Raw genomic sequence first — 26,313 nt, 5'->3', positions numbered from 1 at the left:
TGTATTTAAAAAATATTTTTTTCTCCATTTTCTGCAGACTATCGATTGATGAAATTAGACTGGATGGTGGTGCCATCTGTGAGAGGGTTGCTCAGGCCAGAGTGCTAATAACAATAATAATTTGCAGAGTGAGTTAAACAATAGTCGAGAGGGTCGAGAGGGTTTGTTTACTGTCCAATAATGCCGCATTACTTGCCGTTGTGTTAATTTATCAACTACAGTGTTTATTACTGGCGATTTAATATTTTAAATAACCTTCAACTTTAAGGTAAACATCCACTTATACACTTTTAACTAAACTTTTCATTTCTATCTTAACATTGTGTGATGGTGAAAGAATTTTTTTTCATCGTTCAAGTTTAAAATTTATTATTTTTTACTTCTTATAATTTTATAATTTATTATTTAAAATATTTAAAATTTATGGTGGTAAATTTAATTAATGTTTCATTCAATAATTTTTCAAGTATGTTTATATATTTATGAGGCAAAACAGTTTTCTGTTTTATCATGAGATTTATTAGTGTTTTTTTTTTTATCTAATGATTGAATACTCATTTAAATAATAAATGTTTATTAAAATTATTGTGATAAAAAACAATATTATTACATATTTATTAGTAGTTGTTTATCACATAGAAAAATAAACAAGTCTTATAACAAAAGTATCAGTAATGCTCTTCATACGAGACCGTGTGGCCTAATGGATAAGGCGTCGGACTTCGGATCCGAAGATTGCAGGTTCGAGTCCTGTCACGGTCGATATATTTTTTTTGTTTTTTAGTCTCTATCAATAGAAATTAATTAGTAAATGTTTCGATAATTTTTTTTTTCATTAATCACAATCACCGTTGACACGAATAAATGATTTATTTTTTACCAATCATATATTCGTGTGATTTATGAGGTGTATTCTGACGTAAAGAAAGATTGAGTAATTCGTGAGCACTTAATATTTTTTTTTCAACTATCAAATTTCATCTGTTTTCTTTTTGTATAAAAAAAAAAAAATATATTACTGGCTCAAGTCAAAAACATAAATTATTTTTTTTTATAACTCAATATATTTATTTGTCATATAAAGGCGCCAACTTTGAATATTGCTGTTGAGAATGAGTGAAAAAAAAAAAAAAAAAATGAATTCTCCGAATAAAAAGCCCTTGTGTATAATTTTCTCAATTTGTTCCACCTGGTCTCCATTACCTTTGTCCTGACAATAATAATCCAGGTAAAATTTTTCATATTACTCCCCTTAAACCTTTTTTTTTTCTTTGCAATACGTATGTACAGACTACAGACATTGCATATACAAATTGAATGTTAAGTTAACATGACGATATGACGACAGTACTCATACTATTATTTTTATTACAAATACACATATACATAAAGAAATATAAAACAACACATGCATAATAGATGCATGCATTATTTGTTACAATTACAACATTGATACCCGCAAGGTAAGTCGATAATGCAGCTAGCAACAGCTTTAATATATTCGATGCTTACGATACTTACCATCATTCCCCCACAATTGCACCCTTAATTTGTTCCTCTTACTCCTTATTCTACTCCAGCTGCTCCTTATATTTTTTTTTCATTTAATATCAACTATACCCAAGAGCCCAACACGTACGTGGCTTGCGGTTCACTTTCTAATATACGATACATAATAATATACTTTCGATAGTTTGAACTTGGACTGAGACGTCGTATTGAATAAATGAACAGACTTCCTAGCCCCCTTTGGCGCCACACGCATCACACTCAAGACAATGCCATCCAACCACCCTTCACGTATCCCTTAATCATTTCAATTATTTCTATGAATATCCGCAAAAAACTGTAACTTGGTTATACACTCTGTCTTTTTTTTAATTTTTTATGAGCCACACATTTTATCACGGGACTCATTTTAATGGCTCTGATAGAGTAATTTCTGAGGGTGACCTATGAGAAACCCCATCTAGTGTATTAGTTCATGCTGGATTTTGACGGAATGCAATATCGGCCATATAGTTTTTATTTATTTATAAAAAAGTTAGGCCTCATAGAACAGAAAGTCTTAGAAGCAATTAAATAAAATTTTCTTTAGCGAAATCAGCAGTAGTGATGCCTCAGATTAACAGTTGAGTTAGCAACATACATAATTACAGCAAAAAAAAATTTATTAATCCATAAAAATTGTTAAATCAAAAATTAGAGAAAAAAAAAAAAAAAAAAAAAAAAATTCCTTCGAGCCGGATTTGAACCAGCGACCTATGGATTACTCTCAAATGAAATTACAACTACAGTCCACCGCTCTACCAACTGAGCTATCGAAGGGAGATGGTATTCGGACACAACTAATAAGACTTATAAACTAACCGTGCCATTAAAAATTTAAATAACCAATTTAAAGATTTATTTGACAATTATCAGTTGATAAAAGAATAATTTTATTTACTCCTACGTATATTAATATTTATATTGAATTTCGAATTGAAAAAATACAAAAAATGAGAACCACTGTAAATACGTCAAAGCTGGTGGTCTGCGGTAGCGTCTATATATATGTAGTAGTTAATCAGTATACTGTCACGTCAAACTGTGTTTTGATTTCTATTATAAATTTAAGTTGGTTAAATTAAATCAATAAGTATGTCATGTGTCAACAGAATGTTTTTGTAATAACAATTATAATAACTATTGATGTTAAAAGTTTTTTTAAATTATCATTAAATCTGTTTGATATCATGCTTATATCACAGGAAATGAGAGAGGAATCGTTTTAATTAGTAATCCAATTGGTTGCTCTCAATTTCCGGGTATTCTATTCCCTTTCAATTGAACCTTAGCTTTTATTATTATTGCTGGCATTATATAGTATCTTTCATCTTTCATGTTATAAAATTTAATATGATTTATATACATATGTAGATATGTTTATAAACAATTAGATTAATCTGAGCAAGTAATGAGAGGTGTAGCGTTAATAATAAAGTTAATTAACGTGGCTAATGTTAAAAGAGAAAGAGATTATTATTATATACATATTATAAATATATGTATATATGTATGTATTTGAGGACGGGGACATTGTACTCTCTTTTACATTGAAATTATTCAACGTAGCATGTGCATCCCAATGTATATGTACTCTCAACTCCGGCACGTTATCAGTGTTCTATTGATACACTCTGTTGACAACGACAGAGCTTTTGGTATGCTAAATGACGCTTATTCCTACTCGATAATACGGTTCTCATGTCTATTTTCATTCAATCCACCCTCTTTGCTTTTTATACTTTTTTCTTCACAAAACCCTCCACATGCTGTTTTATTATTTTTGTATTTCATTTATAAATCATTTTATTACTAATCCTCAACGAGACCCATTCAATACTGCGCGTTATTCACTCAAAGCGTATTTAAAGTTGTCTGAATAGAACTAGGTGTCAACAGAATTAACGATTTAATTTTATCAAAAATTTAAATAATATTTTATTTCGAATTAGTTATAACATTTTATAAAAAATAAAACCATTAAATGCCCATTGAATAACCAAAGGCATTACTAACGCGAAATCAATATTTGTATATTTAAACATTATTGATATCAGAGAGCACGAATTACTATTGATATATCACACCAAGGTCATTTTCTTCATTTCTCTGTGACATCTATTCATGCAAAATCTACATTTGGATAACCATTACAGTTTATTTTTTAGTGATAACAAAATTGATCTTTTTTTTTTTCATGGGTGTGGACACCTGCCCACTTGGTCTTTGGGTCGAACACACCCTTCTAATATATTTCCGACTCCTAGCGTGATATAAAGTAACAATCATCCGAAAAAACTTTATTCATTATTAGTATATCAAAAAATTGGTATCATGTCAAGGCTTTTAAGGCGAGCCTTATTTTCATTAATCTCTTGTATATTAAATACTGACAATGGATTATTGGCTTTTATTTTTATTTAAAACTCAAATAGCTCTGTATAACAAAATAATATCAGTTGATGGTTTGTCAAGTTTATATACATATTTATGTATATATTTTTCATTCAACATACCACTGCATTTCTCCTGGGTATTAGCTTATCATAGATACAATTTCTAAACTATGAGTTACATCTAAACATAACTTTTCATTATACAAACATTCTTATATACTATATATTTAGTTGTGAAGACGTTGACAGTATTATGCACTGTGATATTCTCTCAAGAGGCCGGGTCACAGAATGTTGCAACTTTTCATTTTATGTCTATTTACAATTATGACAGCTGACAAAAGAAAGAATACTTTTTCCAAAAGTTTAAATCTTGCAATGAATTTTATTCAAATAAATAAAAATACTTTTAAGATAAAGAAAATCTTAAATGTAATCAATTTTAAGAAAAATTAATAAAAATTGATGTTAAAATCATTAACAAGATATTCTAGGAACGTTTACACATATTCTACGATTCCCAGAGATTATTTTTGTCGGAGCTCGTTAATTTTAGAATCATGACAATCTTGATGCACTTGCCGCGTGCAATAATATATAGAAGATTTAATAAAAGGGCAATTTGAATCTAAATATGTAACACTCAAATTTTATATAAATTTTATAAATTAACAAAACTTGTTTTCAAACTACTAAATACTATTTTCAATTGAGTTTTTGTAAATAAAACTCACAATAAAAGTATAGATGTTAAAATAATAACAAATGGATATACATTTATTTTAAAAAAACTAGTTCAAGTTTGTTTTTATTTACGTGTTTCATTAATAAAAAATGGGCTACTTTTTCAAATAACCTATTAAGACAAATATTTTTATTAAGAGGACAAATAATAGTAATAATAATAATAAAAGAAAAACAAAACAACTGCCGTATAATTCTACAAAATTAATTTACTAAATAACTTATAAACATTTCATTATTGTAGACATCTGGTTCAATATTATATCTTTACATCACTCGTGATAATATGAAAGTTGTTTACTTAGCTTACACCAATTTCGCTACACAATAATTGTTTTCCATTTCATTTTATCTAAAAAGTCAATCAGCTATAATTTCTATAATAAAATGTTTAATAAATATTGTGACTCATCTCATTGATTTTGAAATTATTTCTACAAAATGACATCACTTAGTGAGCTACGTATTATTAAATATATAGATAAGAAAGCCTTTATGCACATACTATAAGTACAATAGAGCAAAATTTCCAGCTCAATACCCACCATCCTCATGACGTCACACTATGAATTTTTCTCTGTACTTTTATTTTCTTTTCTTTTATCATCCCTGTTACACTGAGTGACCTATTGTTTTTTTTTAATATCAAGTTTATACTGACGTAAATGTATATATGATTAAACAAACTTTACTAAAAACTAAGCTTTTAAATAAGAGATAAATATGATGTTTATAGTTTGTTAATTTATTATGTCACCTTTTAAATGAATAATGCCTCGAGTTTATTGCTCTTTGAGTACGTATCTATTTACATTTACAAGGATTAAACTTGTCAGTTTTGGTTTAATGCATGAACCTAGTAAATAGTGTGGGTTAAATGAATAACCGCATTATAGCATGTACGACCTTAACGATCTCTCTTCATGGGCAAATCAATTTTAACGCCACTATACCGATATTATACTCTGATTTCGGCCCATACAATTCACGACAATCTATATAATCGGTAGAAAAAAAATATAAACCTTCTTTTATAGTAGCTGTTGAAAATTATTCAGCAATTTTACAAACTCTTTTATATATAAATAGATTAGATAAGGCTCTCAAAGTGCATTAACTCAATCTACATATATTGATGTGCGTCTACATATTTATAGAACCAACTAATATTTAATATTAACTAATGCGACAATATTTCACCGAGCAGTCGTATAAAATTGATAAAAAGTGACAGTTAATTTTCCAAACGTCTTAAAACAAAGTGATTTTTTTTTTTTTTTTTTTTTTTTTTTTTTTTTTTTCTGTCGTGAAAAATGATAAAAAGAGTACGCTGTTAATCTATTTTTTGGCACGTATTCAGAAAGAAAATTTAAATATCCTTAAGAAGATCTTGTGGTGATAATTTAACTATTTAAATTATTACTCGGCGTTTTAATTGAAGACATAAAATTGATATCGAATTTCTTTAGTTCAAAGATTGTGGGATAAATTTAATGATTAGTTTAATTGAAAGACCTTGAATTATAATTATTATTACGCGTCTTGGCAATATTAATTATTAATTTAATTGATAAAGAAAATATTTAAAACAAATGTGAGACTGTAAAGATTCCTAAGTCTGCACAATTTAGTAACATAAACAGATTTAAACTCGTTGATAGTCATAGAAGCATATAATATTAATCATAGATCGTAATACAACGTTCGCTGGTTTATAGTGGATAGGAGTTGAGTTGATGCATAATGCTTTGCATACTTACGGTATATGTAAGCTTAGGCACGTGCTTCAATTGATGACATGCTGCTATACGTGATTGAAATTAGTACGTGCTATTAATTAACGTACTTAAATATTTATTCATTCACTTATAAATAATAATGATAATAATATTTTTCAAGTGACATTAATTTGTTTTTTGATTTTTTTTTTTTTTTTTTTTTTTTAGCAACAGTAAAAATGATTATAAAAATAATAGCCAAGCATTGTTCACTGTTACATGATCAGGGACAACGAAATTTTGTGATCGCTTAAGTTTAATGATGCGTTATGAAGACCGTTTTATCGTCAAGTTCCAGGAAAATCGGTGGCAATTGAGCATGAGGCTATTCTACTTCATCATTGTTCTTTAAAGTAGTCACTTGATTTTTTAAAAAAGAAATAAATCAAAACTAAAAACCTATAAAAGCTAAAAGTCATGTCATTTTATCCCAATCAACTCACATTTTTAAAATTATTATAATTAATGTTAAAGAATTTATTTCATCAATAAATTTTATTAAATCTGTCTGGCGGCAATAAAAAATTTTCGACTAAAATTTAAATTGAAAAAAAGCAATAAATTTTCGATATCGATAGACCATAAAATTGTCGAAACCTCGAAATCTGGTTTCCATATATTTTAAAATCATTCCCCATGACTTGGTTCTCGATTGGTTCTCGTCAACGTTCGATGTCCCATCCGCGTAATGTTGGTACCGACGTAGGTACGGGTTGTAGGTTGTAGGTAAATTCTATATATAAATTGTCGTAGTTGACAGAGTTGGGTGTATCCTCCATCTCTTTTTCTCTTTGATTATTTTCTCACTTGATCCATCGTACCATCGTTCTATAGCCTGTATGTTACAATAAATATAGATGTATATATGCATGATCCAACACCGTGGGTTGTAGGTTGTGTCTATATAGAATCCCCGACGACGACGACAATGACGACGATGACGATGACGACGACGACGACGACGACGACGATGGCAACGACGACGCAGACGCGACAGCAAAAGCCCTCGCTTGCCAGCAGCCCACAGTCTAGCGTCGCTGGTCGACGTAAGCGGAACCAGCCGGCAAAAAAAAACACACACCCATACACTCACACACATACACAAACACAAATTCACGAAGGTGACCTCGTCCTCGACCCTCCAATTGTCACTTTGACTTTATCCTGACACCTGTTCTCACTATTGTGCCATTTAAAATCTTAAAAAATAGTAAATCGCTGATTCTGAAAACCAGTGATTAGTAATTTTAAATTACAAGTGAAGTGAATTCAACTTTATATTTAAATTAAATTCTTGGACTGAATTACTGGCGAATAGAATACCAGGTTTAAAATTTAATTTGGTGAATGACAAGTTTGAGATTAGAGGTTTAATCGTGAACCGGAAGCCTTTGTAAAGACAATTGAAATAACTGGGGACATGGCGCCGTTTCCTGCAGCAGTTCCAGTGCCGTACCGGCTCGTTGATTTTACCACGTGAATAATTATTTATTGTTTTTCAATAATTTATTCAAATCTAGTTTTTGTTAATTTATATTTTAATAATGGAGACTCAGGGATATATTATTAATTACCATAATAATAACAATAATAATAATAATAATAATAATAACAACAACAACAACAATAATAATAATAATATAAACAATAAAAATTATTTATTAATTATATAGTACATTATAATTTTAAAACAAAAGTGGAGATTAAAGTGATTAAATAAATTGTTTAGAATAAAAATGTTTATTTTTACAAAATTTCAATGGAAAGGCTGTTAATAATGTGAGTTTGATTGAATAATTTAAAAAATTTTAATTTTTTAAAAATGGCAATAGTAGGAAATGGGCTTGTTATAAGTGTATTACTGTAAGTTAAATTTATAATTTTTCTTTATTTTATATAAAAAATGAATTTAAAGAGTTATAGATTAACTTTGGTGAGAATGCCTGCGGTTGTTATTTTCAGTGATACCATAAATAGGAATGGGAATGAGAATGAGAACGGGAAATAAATTATTATTAAAGGTTCATTGCACCGAATTTTGTTCTCGGTGACGTCTAGCAAGTTTAGTGTCTCACCTGGGGAAATTCCAGCTCAGTCGGTCGGTCGGTCGGTCACATTACCGCGGTGAAAATTTCCCCAAGTTGTTGTGCGAGCACCCGGCCGCCGCCTGCAGGCCATCAAATCGATTTTGAAAACTAAAGAGAGGAACGTGTATTAAAAAATATTAATATTATTATTATTATTATTATTATTATTATTATTATTATTAAATTGGCTATTAAGCCGATTTTTCGTTATCATTTTACATATTTATTGCTCCGACCAATAGCCACTGTATTACTGTATACAATAATTAGGTTTATGATAACATAAATGTTTATTGAAAAAATTTACGACACAATAATAATTTCACAATTTTTTTCATTAAATTTTAATTTAAAAATAGTTTATTTGTTAAATAATTTATTTTTAATAAATTTATGAAATTATTTTGATATTTACAAATTTGAAATAACTGCAAAGTAAAGAATAAAAGTAAAATATTAATTATTGAGCCATACTCATATATTTACTCAAAGAGTGTATACAAGTGGTATTAAAGTGAAACATTAACCGATATTTGAGACTTGTTCTCATTGTGTATCAGGCTTCAGAATATTATTTGACATATCTCTCAAATGACGTTAACTTCGAGTGACATAACATTCCTGAGGATGTTACAAGAGTAGGTCTAATGTCTCAATTTTTTATTTATTTTATTAAAATCGTTATCTTTTAGATTTTTAAATTTATATTATGTCTATAACACTTGAGATATCAATCTTATCTTAAGTATAATCGATTCCTTGAATAATAGTTGCATATATATATAGATAACGTTGAGGCTAAAAATAAGTATCGTATGTATGTATAATGTTTTTTTTTGGATTCATTGAGAATTGATTATGATAAGGGGAAAAAGCTGCCCGCGTGGACTTTGACGAGCAAGTAGTGAAACCATTGACTTAGCCAGACAGCTTGGCGTCCAATCATTTTATTTAACTTCTTTATCTACTTTATCTTGCTATCTACTATCTTTCTATCGACACTCTACTTTTTAATCTTTCGTAAAAAAAAAAAAAGAAAAAAAATATTTTTCTCTAATAAAAGAAAAACAAAAGTTATATCATTTAATTAAACCCAGCTAATTATCTAAATAACTTGTTAATTAGCCGTGAAACAGTTTAATAAGTTTTGTTAATTAAAAAGTAGAGTTCATTTAAATATTTTTGCAATCTTTGTAAATGCCAACATCTTATTCGACAATTATAATAATTATTATTTCAAACAGTAATTATGATTTTGAATTTCAATTAGAAAATTAAAAAAAAAAAAAGAAAAAAAATTGAGTGGTTAAGAAAAAAGCGCAACGTGTCACGTAGTTCCATCATCTTGAGGTCACGAGTACGGAGAACGTGATTAAGATGAAAGTGAAAAAGTTAAATAGCATATAGACTGAACTAGATATCGAAACCGTTATCAAGACGACAGAGAAAATATATTCAGATTGTATAGTAGTAGAGTAATAAAAGTCTTATGTACAGTATATTGTAGGAGACAAAAGTATCACGGGTTCGACAAATGGCAAAACGCTAAATTATCGGCTTATAAATACGATCTATACAATTTACTCTATATTATAACTTGTATTATAATAAAACTATAGTATAGTTAAGTAAGGGGGTACTGGAAGCGGGTGGGTGTGTTGTAAGGGGTAGCGATGGACGCGCGCGAAAAGTACGGTCGATACTCAACTTGCACATGAGCCAACTGTAACCTGTACTCGTGCGGTAGTTTTAAATCCCCCAAGTATCCTCATACTCTTAGACCTTATTTTTATTACATTTTATTTAACATCTTCCACAAATAAAATTATTTATTTCCATACTCAAATATTATAATATTTTACTTCAATTTTTTTTTTTTTTTTTTTTTTTCCAAGTCAATAAATATTTAAATTTAGAAATATTTAGATTTATTAATAGATAATGAGTAATAATAGTTGTAAGTAAATGAAACTAACTAAAATCGATGATAAATATGTAGAGCTATAGAGGGTGAATTTATAAACATGTTCGAAATAGAGGGTCACCCACCCTATTTTCATTTTATTCCTTTTATATAACAAAAATAATTCTATTATTTTTATTACTTATTATAAAACTCATACGCTTAAGTAGCTTATTGTTGAGCACACTATATTTATTATTATTATTATTTTTTTTTTTATGTTTATCGATAATTATAAATAAATAAAACTTTGATTATTTAAAACCATAATTTATAATAAATAATGCTTGAATGTAATTATAATTAATTAGACAAATGTTTAGTAGTAGTTAATTAACAATAGTTTGTTAATTGCTCTGAAAATTCAAGAACGCGTCAATTGGAGTCAAGTGCAGATTAAAGAGTGAAGAAAAAAGGCCGAGACACTCAAACAAATGATTTTAAAATTAAACTAAAAAAATTTAATGATTGAAATTAATTTTTTTATGATTATAATTAGTATTTTAAGTTTATAAACGGTAATTTTTTAGATTTAATTATTTACTGTTGACAACGAAAATTTCAACGACATAATATTGATTGTCATGTGGTATTTTTCAACGACCCTGAGGTGTCACGATGAGGGTCAACTTGTTAGTAATCATCGATCTAAATAAATGTTTAATCGTGCTTAGTTTAATGAATATCATATATAATAATATGCAACAACAATAATAATAACAATGATAAAAAAAAAAAAAAAAAAAATAATTATTTTATAAAATTGATTTATTAGACATTCATAATCCTCGTATTTCTCTAGAGCTCTCACAGATAATCTACTGTAAATCATGTGGAAAGAAATTATTTTATTGACGTACTCTAACATAATTCCGCATTGCGTACATATATATTTTAAAATATTTAATATCAATTTATCAGCATTATACAAATTATTACTTTTTAACCTTTCAGGCAATTGCATAAAAAAATAAATAATAACAATAAATTTAATATCCTGATTACTTTGATAGCGATTTCATTGAGGGTTTAAAACTGCTTCTCACTGTCGATAATTTAATCATTTTTAAATTTCATTTTTTCCACCAGATTGCCCTATTTTTTAAATCCAACAATTTTTTTTTCCTTACCGTGCTAATAAATTCAATTAAATGTTTTGATATTAATCACAAATATAGCGTGAATATCAAATAGACTGTTTTTTTTTTTTTTATAAAAAAAACAAAAAGTATTTTTGATTATTAGAGTAGTTTGGAAGGGTATTTAGATAGATTTGTATAGTAGTTAAATTATCAGACGAATCCGTATAAATTGGTTATCTGATGCATTTGTCTTTTATGTTGGGGTTGGATTGGGTTGGATGTCGGAACCCCTCACGTAGTACGTTTTACATTTTCTAGTCTTTGTACTTAATCCACAAAAGCCTTTTGTGTAGTTTTACAATCCAATCAATTTAAAATTATTACTATGGAATTCAAAGTATCGAAAATATTTAAAATATGTATTAATATTTTTGTTATAGATATTGATAATAAAAAAAAAAGGAAACATAATGGGTTCTTGCAACGTATATTTTTCTCAACTTCGAGCGATGCTCGGGAGGAATTTACTGCTCAAGAAACGTGAGAAACGAAAGACTATAGCTGTAAGTAAAAAATAAATAATCTATAATATTATATGATTTTATTTCCCTTTCTTTATTTAATTAAAAATTTTTTACCTTTTAAACTTTAATTTCTTAATAAAAAAATTTTTTCAATTGAATAATTTTGATTAAAATTAAATTTTATTATTATTAAATAAATAAATTATAACTAAGATTTATTTAGTAGGCTTTAATTCGATTAGATTCAATCGAAAGTGAAATAAAAAAAAGAAACATGTGTTTTAAAAAATAAAGTGCACGTAACAATACTGTCAGCAGATCTGTTGAATAAATCCTCCCATGTCTTTATTAAGTTTACGTAAGTTTTATCTAGCTACTGGATAAAAAAAATGGAATAGAGTGGTCGTAGAAGACGCACATGTGATTATTTGCATATTGGCTTGTGTCAATTATAATTCGATGAACGTGACAAGATCCACGGAACTGTCAACAGGATTGTTTAAATTCACCACTCGGCTTATGCATAATCCATCATAATATGATTTATTGTATTAATATTATTTTTCACTCGATGCAGTATCACAATCTCAGACTGATTTAGCAGCAGATAATTTTTTTTTTATCATTATTCCGCAATTGATTAGATTTCGAGATACATAAAACAAGTGAAGGGAAAAATTAAAGACTCGATGAGTGGCCAGGATATTGTGCCAAGATATGCGTTACACAATGCCAATTTGTTAGAAATTTTTCTTGTTTTTCGTGCCAATTAGGCCAAGGGTCAAATTTCATTTTAAAAAGTATCGAAAATGTAAAATTTACTTTATTTATTTTTTATTAAAATTTAAAGTTATTTCAATAAAAAAAACTTTAGTCATTTAATCTGTGAAAAATAATAAAGATTAATAGTTTTAGATGATAATTATTTTTTTCTTGAATTTCTTTGTTTATTGTCGCGACTCTTAAAAATAGTAGTATCAATAGTATTAAGAGGACCGTCTTTCCACATTGTCGCAGAAATGCTTTCAGTGGGTTTTCCAGTAGTGGGTAATAAATGAGGTCCAACTAAATAATATGTTTGTTCGACCCATGTAGGTAGATCAAGTCCAGCTGCGCAGTATTGCCACAATGGTAATCCCAAGTGTACCAACATCATCCGAAAGTACTTGATAAAAGAATCTGATAGATGATACCAGTTCCCAGCAGCATTGTCATCCTGAAATAACCAAATTCCGGGTTCGGCGTCCCAATCCGGTCTGATATGATAAACCAAAAAAATTTTTGACACTCCGCATTGATCTATTTCAAAAAGTTTACAGCGTCCACCTAACGACGGGATATCCGTTTCATCTTGTGATTTAGAATCTGCCTCAGCTTGTTGTTCTTTGCTTCCAACAAATCTTTTCAATGTTGCAAATTCATTTATCGTCATTCTTCCAACACTAAATTCTTCACCTAATCACAAAAAATAATAAAATATACTAATTATTTATTTTAAAAATAATTATAGATATATACCAGCAATATCGAGACTCCAAGTGAGTGAAAAACCGTCAGTTGATGCGTAGAAACGTTTTAAATCATCAGGCAATAGACAGCAGTGTTTCTGCTCCCAGCTGGAAATTGCACTTCTCTCACAGGCACTCCGTCTTTCAACTTTGACATTTTTAACACACGGACTTGCTTCCAATAATTTAACAACTCCGAGCGTTAGGTTTTCGTAAAACGAATCCTCTGTTACGATGTCAACAAAAAAAGACATTTTATACTCGTTTGTCAGTCTTTGACGTTTGTTGTGCACTTAAATAAATAATACCACCGCCAACACCAATGCCAGTGTTTAACCTCGGTTATACTACTAACCAAATTTGTTGATTTTCATAGCAACGCCCAGGGTCATAAACTCTACCACCACTAAACTCTGAGCATCCACCATATATATATAAATATAAATATATATATATATCGTTGGTTCTTTTATTAATCCCAAAAGATATTCTGGTTATAAATTTAAATTAAAAATAATGTTTAATGAATAAATTAATTTTATAATTAACAACATGGTCTTAATTTACCAACAAGAAAAGCTTATATTTAATTATGTATAAACTTGTACTTGTTACAGGAAGTATTTTTGCCCCTTTACATCCTGGGTAATCTCATCATCTTAAAAGTCTTAATACCCAATCCAAATTATCCAGCAATGACGACACAACGGCAAGACGGTAACATATTTGAGTTTTTTAATGGCTATAAGAACAACACCATTGCTGTTGTCCCAAACTCCACCGAAACTCTTGTAAGTTTACTTTATTTGATAATGATAATATATATAATAAACTATTTTATTTTTATCAAACCATAAAAATTATCCGCTCGGTAAATATTAAGAAAATAAAAATATGACGCACCATCTCGTGAGGCTATAACTCAAGGGTTGTCTCGTAAAAGGTAGTGAATACTTTGAGGATTTATCAAGACACTACAGAAGGCTTTGCAATCATCTCTTGGGCAAAGTTCTGATGCCACCGCTGCTACTATTACGAGTTTACTAGTTTTTTTTTTTTTTTTTTTTTTTTTTTCACCAGAAAATATATACCAAGAGCAACTCTTCTTTCTCCTTTTTCTCCTCTTTTTATTGCAATAGAAGCAATGGCAGCAATAGCAATAGTCCAACAACGTCGTTCACAATATCGATCTATACACACATCGGCTTTTATGGTTCAACTTATTCAAAAACTCGATACACATATATCAAATGCCTTTCGTCATTCAACTTTTAAGCTCCATAATAAAATATTACAATGTCCATACAACTCATCCGTTTTATCCTCTATTATTTTTTTTTTATTTTTATTTTTATGATAAACGTTAACATTTTTTATTATCATCGTTATTTATTTTTACAAAAAATTAAAATTATTTAATGATACACAGAATTTCCTGACTGCCATGAACAACTTATGGTTATCTGTGTGGGAGTACCCTGGTAAGCTGCCGTTAAATTTCATGGTCTTTGAAACGACTGGCGATCTGCAGGCGGCCTATTGGCGTGAGCCCTACAGCATACCTCTGGCTGTTATCTTTGAGGATCCACAGCCGATAAGCCATAGTCTCTTGTGAGTTATCATAAAAAAAAAAAAAAAAAAAAAAAAAAAAAAAAAAAAAAGGGTTTAGTATAATATTATATGAATGATAAATTAAATTACAGATATGAAATAAGAACGAATCCGTCATTTCACGCGACACCCTCACCAAAAGAATTTTATTCTTCGTCAGTGACCTGTCGTAAAAATACAAGCCATTGGGTGGGAGGTATGCTGTCAATAGAAACAGGAGGATCATGTCCAATAAATAATTACTTTCATTCGGGTTTCATGGCTCTGCAGATGCTTATGGATATGACTAAAATTCGTATTGATACCGGTAATACCGATGTAACATTACCCGATATTAAATTTCAAATGTTTCCAAAGAAAGCTTACACAGCAGATTGGATGCTAGCCTTCAGAGTTTTAATACCATTGTACATGATACTTGCGCTCTCCCAATTTATAACGTATTTACTTATTCTGATAGTCGGCGAGAAGGAAAATAAAATAAAGGAGGGTATGAAGATAATGGGTCTCAAAGATTCAATATTTTGGATGTCTTGGTTTCTGATATATGCAATATTTGTATTTATTTTATCAGCAGTTGCAGTACTACTGCTTTTTACACTACAAATGTTTCAACATACCCACTTTTTACCTATATTTTTACTTGTTGTACTCTACAGTTTCTCAGTTATTATGTTTTCCTTTATGATAACACCATTTTTTGATCAATCACGAACAGCCGGAGTATTGGGAAATTTTGCAGTAACAATATTAAGTCTTATGTACTTTATTCAAGTATTTATCGATGATCCAACTTCAATATCATTTTGGGTTGTGTCATTATTAAGTCCTGCGTGTGCCGCTTTGGCAATGGATAAAGCTCTGGTATTTGATTTAAAAGGCGAGGGTGTTAACTTTGACAATCTTTGGGCAGGACCTGGTATACCATTTGGAGGTAATTATTATAATTATTATTTTTTAATAAATAAATAAATAAATAAAATTTATTTGATTTTCAGGAAGTTTAATAATGATTACTTTTGACATTTTTCTGTATGGTTTACTTGCATACTATCTTGACTCTGTAATTCCAACAGAATATGGTACAAAAAGACCAGCTTGGTTTTGCTTTACCCCGGGTTTTTGGTGCAAGAAAAAAGTTCAACGAATACCCTCATCTAACGGTGAATCAAATTCGTTTATACCGGAAGAAGAAGCTAGCCGAGATGTCGAACCAGTTGTCCGTGAAATGAAAGGCCGTGAGGCAATACGTATCGTTGATCTTTATAAATCTTATCAAAAGTGCCGTAAACCCGAGGTGAAAGCCGTAAACGGTATCAATTTGACGATATATGAAGGTCAGATTACGGCAATACTCGGTCACAATGGCGCTGGTAAAACAACTCTCTTCAATATCCTTACGGGTTTGACAGCACCCACTGCGGGAACGGCTTTGATATTTGGTTATGATATTAGAGATTCAAATGATATGCAAATGATACGTAGTATGACTGGAGTATGCCCTCAACATGACATTTTATTTGATCTTCTTACTCCTCGTGAGCATTTGGAATTTTTCGCTGCTGTTCGTGGTATTCCCAAAACTATGATTGAAATGGAAGTTAAAAAGACACTTAAAGACATTGATCTCACTGAAAAGGCTGATATATTTGCCAAGTATTTGAGCGGAGGACAAAAAAGAAAATTATCTGTTGGAATAGCTATTATTGGTGATCCAAAAATAATAATATTGGATGAACCTACAGCCGGTGTTGATCCCTACTCACGGCGGCAAATGTGGTCATTCCTTCAGTCTCGTCGTCATGGAAAAGTTATCCTACTTACAACTCATTTTATGGATGAGGCTGATATTCTTGCAGATCGTAAAGCTGTAATTAGTAAAGGAAAATTACGTTGCTGTGGTAGTTCTTTATTTTTGAAAAATAAATTTGGAATCGGATATCATTTGACTCTAGTTTTAGAGGGTAACAGTCGTATAAATGCCATAACACGTCTTGTCACTTCACACGTTGCAAAAGCCGAAAAAGCTCGTCGACATGGCCGTGAATTGAGTTTCATTCTCCCTCACAATTCTGTTGAAAATTTTGCACCGCTATTTTCAGCAATCGAGAATGAAATAAAAACACGGACGGGTCGTCTGGGTATTAGCAGTTACGGCGTGTCAATGACAACTCTGGAGGAGGTATTTTTGCATTTGGAAAAAGACGAAGAGACCGAATGTACGATGGACAATCTGTCTAAAAAGATGGTGCGTAATCGTGCACTCAGTCGATCGCTATCACTCCAATCCAAGAGTACATCTTACCAGAGTCTACAAAATGAAGGAGCGACTGTACAAGGAGACGGTCAAGTTAAAAGTACAAATGAATTGCCTGATGGTGTTAATCATCATCATCATCATCACCATCATCATCCTCCTCACAATACAGAAAAAAATAATCCACCTGCTCTGGGTCTTGGTTTAGATCCTATTAAAATACGGCCTAATTTTTTTCAAACACTCTATGCAATGTTGAGATTACGATTACTCAGATTAACTCGAAATCTTCAATTACTTTATTTTACAATTGTTGCACCACTTGCACTTGTTGTATTAGGATTGTATATAAATAGTATACAAATAGTCAGTATTAAAATGGACTCATTGGAATTAAATAGCAGTAAGTTAATAATCAGTAACAATAATAATAATAATAAACAAATTATAATTTAATACTTTATTTTAGCCACTTACAAACAAGAAACTAGAATGCTCTACATAAATCATACAGACCGAGATATAACACCTTTGATAAATCAAATGCGACATGAAATACCTGTTTTAGATGAATATGAGGGAAATTTCACAGATTTACTGGCAATTGCACCACATATGGCTGTTGTCAACATAAATGATTTTAATAAACGACAAATAAATCTTACACTTACTTATAATGACACAATGCAGCATTCAATACCTATTTTCATGAATATTTTATCAAATGCTTACTACAGGTAAAAAATGAATAAAAAATATATATTTAATTTGATTAATTAACTAAATAAATATTTATAATTATAGATATTTATCTGAGAAAGAAAATCCATTACCAATAAAAATAAAAACTCATCCATTCCAACAAACATCACAGCCTCAAGAATTCAATATAGGTATTGCAAGCTCAACTTTATTTATTGGAATGATTTTAGTTTTGGTACCAATCACTCTAGTCGTTGATATGGTCTATGACCGTGAGGTAAATTTTAATAAAAATAATTAAATTATTTAATAAATAAATAAATGAAATAATTTATTTTTAGATAAGAACAAAAAATCAGCTGCGAGTCAATGGTTTATCTTTCTTTATGTATTTTTTGAGTTACTTTATAGTATTAGTAGCTCTTATGTTGGTGATATGTCTGTGTATACTCGGAATAATATATATATTCAATGTACCGTCACTCCAAGAGATTCCAGCAGTAGTGACTCTTGGTGGTCTGATAATGCTGTACTGCCCATCATCTATTTTATTTTCTACCTGTTTGAGTTACATTTTTGATAAAATGGACTCTGCTCAAAGTTTTCTGCCCAATATCGTAACATTCTTTGGCCTGATTCCCTTTATTTTGGTTATGGTACTGGATATGCTGGGATTGGGAGGTACTGCAGCATTTGCTCTTCATGTTGTATTTTCTCTATTAAATGCAATGTATTTACCATACGCCTCAGTTTATTATGTTGATCGTGTTCATTTGATGTGCTCAATAAATGCAGCTTGTCATCATCTGACCATGTCTGACTACATGACTTCTGAAATAATAATAATGGCTGTAGGTGCTCTTATACATATACCAATTTGGTTTTTTGTTCTGATGATTCTTGATATTAAAAAAACTGGCGGTAGATTAAGCGACGTTTTTAAATATTTTGGGCGTAATGGCGGAGCAATAGGTGAAGAAATAATGGAAAATACAGATGTTGGTGATCATGAAGATGCAGATGTTAAAAACGAACGACAAAGGATATTTAATTTTGTAAATTCATCGTCGGTACAAGAGCCACCAGTGGTGTTGGTACAAAATCTTCGCAAAGAATACCGTCAACGTGAAACAACCTCGTGTAGTTGTTGTACAAAACGTGAAGAAGAAGTACAGAAACCATTAAAAAAAGTTGCCGTACGTAATTTATCGTTTGGAGTTGAACCCGGTGAAGTATTTGGACTTTTGGGGCACAATGGAGCGGGAAAAACTACAACTATGAAAATAATAATTGCTGAAGAAGCAGCAACTCGTGGACGAGTTCAAATTGCCGGGTACAATATTAATTCTCATTTGACTGATGCTTTTAGACAGATGGGCTATTGTCCTCAGCACGATGCCCAGTGGAAAAATATAACTGTCAGAGAGCACTTGGAATGTTATGCAGCAATGCGTGGTGTTCCGTGGAGTGAAATTGATAGAATCGTTGATTTGTATTTAACTGGGCTTCAAATTCACGATCATGCAGATAAACAAACTCAAGAGTGCTCAGGAGGAACGAGAAGAAAATTAAGTTATGCTATGGCGATGGTTGGAGGTCCCAAGGTTGTACTGATGGACGAACCCAGTACGGGAATGGATCCAAGATCCAAAAGGTTCCTTTGGGACACTATTCTCGCCAGTTTTCAAGTCAGTATTTTTATCTAATTATTTTAAAAACTATAATATTAATATATGTATATTATTTTAGGGTGGTAGAGGTGCAATACTAACAACTCACTCGATGGAAGAAGCCGACGCGCTTTGTTCCCGAGTTGGCATTATGGTAAAAGGTGAGCTGAGATGTATCGGTTCTACTCAACACTTGAAAAATCTTTATGGTGCTGGTTATACGTTAGAAATGAAATTACTTGGTGGCGATTGCACACCAACGACGCCATCGGGTGATCGTATCAGCGCGCTAAAAGAATTTGTTGCTGGTCTATTTCCTGACGCAACTCTTGAGGAGAGTTTCGCAGACAGACTGGTGTTTGCAGTGCCTCAACACGCTGTTTGTTCACTTGCTGATTGTTTTATGCAATTAGAAAAAGGTATTTTATTATTTTATTATTACAAATAAATAAAACTTAAATATTTTATTATTTATTTATTTATTTACAGCCAAGTTAGAATTGGACATAGAGGAGTACAGTTTTAGCCAAACAACGCTAGAACAAGTCTTTTTAAAATTTTCACACTACGATGAGATGAACGGTGGAGAATGACCATCTCGAAAATTAAGTTAAATTAATTAAGTTAATAATAATAATAATAATAATAATAATAATAATAATAATAATAATAATAATAATAATAATAATAAATAAGGAGAATCAACAAGTCTAGAGTAAAAAAAAAAAGAACAAAGAGTTAAAGTCCATTCCAGTTAAAAGCCGAGTCCAAGGGTAAGTCGAAAAGATGGAAAAATAAAATGAAAAAAAAGTCGTAGGTTCTAAGCTCTGTAGAGTTTTAGAACAAGTGGCCTCGAGGTTTATATTGACAACAAAATAATAGCTAATGAATAACGAGAGTCAGGGACCATGAAGGAAGTGTGTTCTACCGGTTAATAAAGTATTCAATAATAAATGCATCGTTTTGTCTAGATTTAAAGGTCGATACGTAGTAAAAAAGAATAGAAAAAAAAACATTCCGCGCTTTAGACAATTTTAACGAGCGCTCTTATTAACGATAATAATAATAATAATAAATAGCAATCAACAATGGACAATTAACAATCAACGATTAACAATGATTGATAACTCACTGGACTTACTGTTACTGATAATATTGTAGGAATGGCGACTGATTGTGAGTGATTTTATTTTACACTACCCTGCTCGCACTCCTTTCTTTTTTATATTAAATTAATTAATAATAATAATAATAATAATAATATTAATATTAATAGCTCGTGATTTCATACGTCCTGATGAGTGTGTCGTATGCAAGATGTCGATAAATATATGAAACAAAAATATATATATATATAAATATAATATATCATTATGTAAATAGCGGCAACGATTTACTCATTATTGTTGTTAAATATTATCTAAATTATACGGCTAATATTCCGTGGTCTGTTTTTAGCTCATAAAATAATAAAAGTTGTGTGGGTTTTTTTTAATTTTAATTGTTGTAAAATTTTTTATATTTCATTCAGTTTTATAATTTATGTGAATTGTTGTTGATTCGTGGAAAAAGAAAACCTATAACAACTTTTTAAATATAATAAAAATTATTTATAGAATTAGTGAGAAACAATACGATGCTAATAAATAAAAAAAACCCCATACAACTAAAAGGTCAACAATCAGGCCCATCTTAAGTTTTAAGATCAATAACACTAATAATAATAATAATTATTATTATTGTTGTTGTTTCCAAAATAAATATGACTTTTTTTTCCTTTTTTTTTATTGACAATGACCTCTCGCGACTGCTGACGATTTAATAATATTCGAGAGAGTCCAAAAGTTTCGGGTTTATTACACCTTATTTTATCATTATTACACCATGTGCGTCATGCCTCTGACGTTCACGGTAGAATCGTCGTTGTTTTTTAACTAGAAAATTATATATGATAATGATAATAATAATATTAATAATCGAATGCGGAATTTTAATGCTCTTAGTACATAATAAATAAATAAATCATTGAGTGTAAAAGAAGTGAGTTATTATTAATTAGTCTAGCAATATTCTAATTTATTTTAAAAATTGTATTTCACTTGTACAAAATAGCACGTAGTGATATAAAAAAAAAAAAAAAAAAAAAAAAAAAAAATTATTACTGCAATAACGATGTAATAGTACTTTTTCTCATTTTCGCTTCATAAAAAGAATCAATAATAATAATAATAATAATAATAATAATAAATAAATAAATAAGAAACTCAACAAATCTTCTCTATACCAAACACAGAAGATTATGATGTTATTTGCAATATAAATATGACAATTGTTGGTGCACTTGTATTTAAAGTAATTTTTTTGCAACTCTAATCATATGATTGTAAATTAAAATACGTTAATCCGTTTGGAATTCCTGAGACGTAACACCAATTTTTTATATTAGAGAAAAAATGATAAATTTATTTGTAATTAGATTGTTTTTATCGTGATAAGCAAAAAATGACTTTAAATTAAAAGTGCATCGAATGGATATGCAATAGGTCCGTAATTTTAACTATTCCATATTTAGATAATAAAACGTGATATCACTCGGAATGGAATTTGTTTAAGTATTGGACTGTAAATATTTATTGAGACGGCATTCATTAGGTTTTAGTTTGGGTTTAACACAAAAATGTTATAAATAACTCGTTTTATGTGTAATTTAGTTCAAGACACGATAAGGAAAATAATGATTTTATAATAACATTAATAATAATAATAATAATAATAATGAATACATAAATGATTAATATAAAAGTTTTCCTTGATTAAAAATATAAGAACAATCGGCGCTCGTATATATGAGAGCGGTGATATCGAAACTGGATGACTGATTATATGACATTTTTGTAGTTTCAAATTAATAATATTAATAATTAGGTAGTCTAATTAAAAATAATTATTAAATTGCAACAAATTTTCTCATTAATGGATGACAATTTTTGTAAATAAAGTTGCCGTAATGAAAATCATATAAAAGAAAAAAAAATGATTATTAAAGTAAAATAAACAAAATAAATAGATAAGCGCATTTGCATTTGATAGAAGAAAAAAAAAGTCTCTCTAGTTAATCTTTACAATTTAGTCAATTATTAAATAAAAAAAAATTTTTAATTAAATTGAATAATAAAGATTATTAATTACGAGAAAAAAATACAAGGTGAAAACTGCGATAGATTTTTATTACATTATAAATTATAATTATTTATTAATTAATGATAGGTTCTTTTTATGTAAATTTATTTATTTTAAAATTCGACACACAAGTGCAAAAAAAAAACAATTATTATTATTGAATATATATATATATTAAAAATAAAAATTGACCGATGCCTGGACACAATTTATTAATTAATTGATAACCGTGTCATACATTTATTATTATCATTTTAATAAACAAAACAATTAGTATTCTTTGATATACGAAAAATTATATTTATTATATATTTTATCATTCTTCGTATTTGACACACCTGTGTACGCGTGATAATTTTGTGTATACCCTTATATAAAAAAAATATATATAAATATATATACCACAAATTTTAATACATCACGATGAGAGATCTAAACAAACACGAGAAAATCATTAAGTGAAAAGTAATAAATAATTATTAAAATGAGTATTAAAAACTAATAATAATAATAATAATAATAAACGAACGAGATTACGACGCGTATTTGTTGTGTGTAATATTGGAAATGAGTGTATTTAATTGTTTTACGAAAAGCTTTTTCACTAATAAAAATTAGTTAAACATTAAATTATCAATTTTATTGACTTTATTCTTTGTTATTAAATTATCTTATTTAATTATCAATCGATATGAGTCTGAGATTTAATGAGATAAATAAATCACTGAAAGAGATCACTCAATCGATTTTTTCATTAATCAGTAAACAACAAATACTTTTTTTATATTTTATTTTTAATTAACTAAAAAGTTTTGATTTCTAAATCAATTTAAATTGACTTATACGTCATTGACCTTTAAGCTCAACTATTTAATTACTTAATCGTATTATTTTGAATAAAGAGAGAATACTAATGTTTATTTTCATCAGACAATTGTCAAAGTGACATTTCAATTTCCTTTTTCCTTTTTACTTATAACTTAGCTCATTAACTATTAATTTTTTTTTATCATTATTATTATTATTATTTCTCAGTAATATCTTATTTTTATTTAAATACTCAAATTTATAAAAAATAAAATATATATAAATTAGTAATTAGTATCAACTTGTTATATCACCAAAAAAATAAGATAATAAAAAAAGAAAGTAATCTCTCCACGTGTTTGGCAAATCCTTAAATAAATTGACCTGTTAATTTATCAATTAAGAAATTATAAAAATACACCAATTGAAATACTTATTATCAGTCACATGTCAAGCAACACTGATCCCACGTGATCATCGATATAGCTTACAGCATTTCTATTTATCAATGATTTCAAAATTTTTCCAATCAAACAATTTTTTTTTATTCATAATTTATTACAATTGCAACAATTATTATTAATTTATAAAAAAAAAAAAAAAAAAAAAATAATCTTTTAGACAAGCGTATAAACTCAGTATCAGAAAATTGTAAAATACTGCATAATACAAAGTTCATGATTTACGTCTATTTAACGTTTCATTAACCGAACGGAAAATTTTAAACAACGTGGGAAAATAGTTAAGTCGCAATTTCATTTTCTACTAGACGCTTCTATGTAAACCTGGACATCATATGTCTATATCTATATTCAAGTACACGCGGGTAATAATGATTATCATCTGGTGATGCGCGGACACAACGTGCACTTGTCTCTCAGTAAAAAAATCTCCGTAATATAAGATAATATGGTTAGTTTTATTATATGAATCTTTTTTTCTCCTTATTCTAGAATCTTCTAAAATCAATCAAATATTTAATTATCGTTCCTCTATACGCCGTTTTTGACGTTTGTCACATATTTCCTATTTTTATTATTAACATTATTAAAATTTTTTTACTCGAATTGTAAATGACTAATTTTTTTTACAACCAATATATCATAGAATTTATTTATTTACATGGAAACAAAAACTTTGTACATTGAAAATTATAATTACTTTACGTCAATGTAAATTAATTAATGAAATCCAATAAATTTTTCCATTAAATATAAAATAAATAATTAAAATCTGCTCAATCTTCGATGGCCATAAGATATCAAGTTTTTTTATTTTTTAATTTACAATTACTAAAATAAAAAAATTGTATAACATTTTTGTGATCTTCTAGTTAATAATAATAATTTAAAATAAATTAATGTGGTCAATGAGGTTTTACTTAACTTACTAAAACTCAATATGTATATGGAACATAAACATGGCTAGTCATGCATGAATATTTTTTTTACTTTTTGTTTTAGTATTTATTTATTATTTTTGTCAAGTTAACTCTTTGAACTCTCAAGGTTTAACATACGACGTCGAAATTCCTTGAAATCCTGAGGAAAAAACATTTCCGGTCTTAACGTCATACCGTATGGAATAATTGTTGTTTGCATTATCACTCACAGTTTAACTTTAAGTCTTTTACCATTTACAAACCTTTTCAGTTACATAGTTACATATTATTTTTATTTTATAATATTATAACAACTAATCCAAATATTTACTTGATTATATCTTATTAATCATTTTTACCAATTAAATTATTTATATAATCAGATTTAATTGAAATATAAAATAATAAACATTGTGTAATTAAAAGTCAATGACTTGACTCAGATTTTAAATCCCAAATAAATATTTTCCTTTTATTTATTAAACAATACCATTGTGTAAGTTAATTTATAAAAATTAAAATAACATAAATAAACAAATTAGTTTTTTAAATTTTAAATAATCGATTATGCCAACTATCTTTCATTGCTATAAATATATATACAACTAAAATTAATTATAGTGACGATGATCACCAGGTGATACGATGACAGTTATCAGCTGACATTACTTTTTTTTTTTTTTTTCGTTTTTTTTTTCCTCAAGTAAAGCCAAAGTATCATGCGCGTTAATGCCGAGTGCAATAGCACTCGATAATAACTTTTCTTCTATTATTATTATTATTATTATTATTATTATTATGATATTTTTAGCTATCTACATGTGCAGTCAACAACGTTAGCAGTAAAATAAAAAACATAATTGCTTTCTAACTGTCCTAATCTCAATTGACGCACCTGAAATCATTCAGGTTCAATTACACGACCACGAGCTAACAATAATTATATATATATATATTTATACTACAATAGTGGTTGTAACGGAATACATGTAACAATAAAATTGAATACAATCGCATGCGCGCGTATCTCGCGTGTTTTATTTTCAACCAATCGTAGCTCAGGATTGTGGTACGA

At 28.8% G+C, this 26,313-nt stretch overlaps 2 protein-coding genes and 2 non-coding genes across 6 annotated transcripts; 2 read left to right on the top strand and 2 right to left on the bottom strand.

Moving 5' to 3' along the window:
• Positions 1-158: 158 nt before the first annotated feature.
• Positions 159-21,976, top strand: LOC103573439 (uncharacterized). 3 transcript variants are annotated; one of them, XM_008552530.3, is made up of 11 exons: positions 159-268; positions 12,039-12,161; positions 14,248-14,421; positions 15,060-15,241; positions 15,334-16,175; positions 16,240-17,901; positions 17,968-18,235; positions 18,303-18,477; positions 18,542-19,888; positions 19,950-20,289; positions 20,360-21,976. In XM_008552530.3, the coding sequence occupies exons 2-11, from the start codon at positions 12,069-12,071 to the stop codon at positions 20,461-20,463; spliced, it is 5,187 nt and encodes a 1,728-aa protein (XP_008550752.1). In that variant the 5' UTR covers positions 159-268; positions 12,039-12,068; the 3' UTR covers positions 20,464-21,976. The 3 variants fall into 3 exon arrangements, with proteins under 3 accessions (XP_008550752.1, XP_008550751.1, XP_008550753.1); XM_008552529.3 differs by lacking the exon at positions 159-268 and adding an exon at positions 7,522-8,329; XM_008552531.3 differs by lacking the exon at positions 159-268 and adding an exon at positions 9,063-9,191.
• On the top strand, positions 690-762 carry Trnar-ucg (transfer RNA arginine (anticodon UCG)). Its single transcript has one exon. It is a non-coding gene; the product is annotated as a tRNA-Arg (tRNA).
• Trnay-gua (transfer RNA tyrosine (anticodon GUA)) lies at positions 2,235-2,328 on the bottom strand. Its single transcript has 2 exons — positions 2,292-2,328; positions 2,235-2,270 (listed from the first exon to the last, which is right to left on the bottom strand). It is a non-coding gene; the product is annotated as a tRNA-Tyr (tRNA).
• Positions 13,045-13,890, bottom strand: LOC103573438 (tubulin polyglutamylase complex subunit 2). Its single transcript, XM_008552527.2, has 2 exons — positions 13,641-13,890; positions 13,045-13,577 (listed from the first exon to the last, which is right to left on the bottom strand). The coding sequence occupies exons 1-2, from the start codon at positions 13,882-13,884 to the stop codon at positions 13,045-13,047; spliced, it is 777 nt and encodes a 258-aa protein (XP_008550749.1). The 5' UTR covers positions 13,885-13,890.
• Positions 21,977-26,313: the final 4,337 nt, after the last annotated feature.

The sequence above is a fragment of the Microplitis demolitor genome, chromosome 7 (assembly GCF_026212275.2).
Source record: "Microplitis demolitor isolate Queensland-Clemson2020A chromosome 7, iyMicDemo2.1a, whole genome shotgun sequence".
In the NCBI taxonomy this organism is placed as follows: Eukaryota; Metazoa; Arthropoda; class Insecta; order Hymenoptera; family Braconidae; genus Microplitis; species Microplitis demolitor.
The sequence above is the reverse complement of the archived record's forward strand: the minus strand, read 5'-3'. Positions and strand labels throughout refer to the sequence as shown.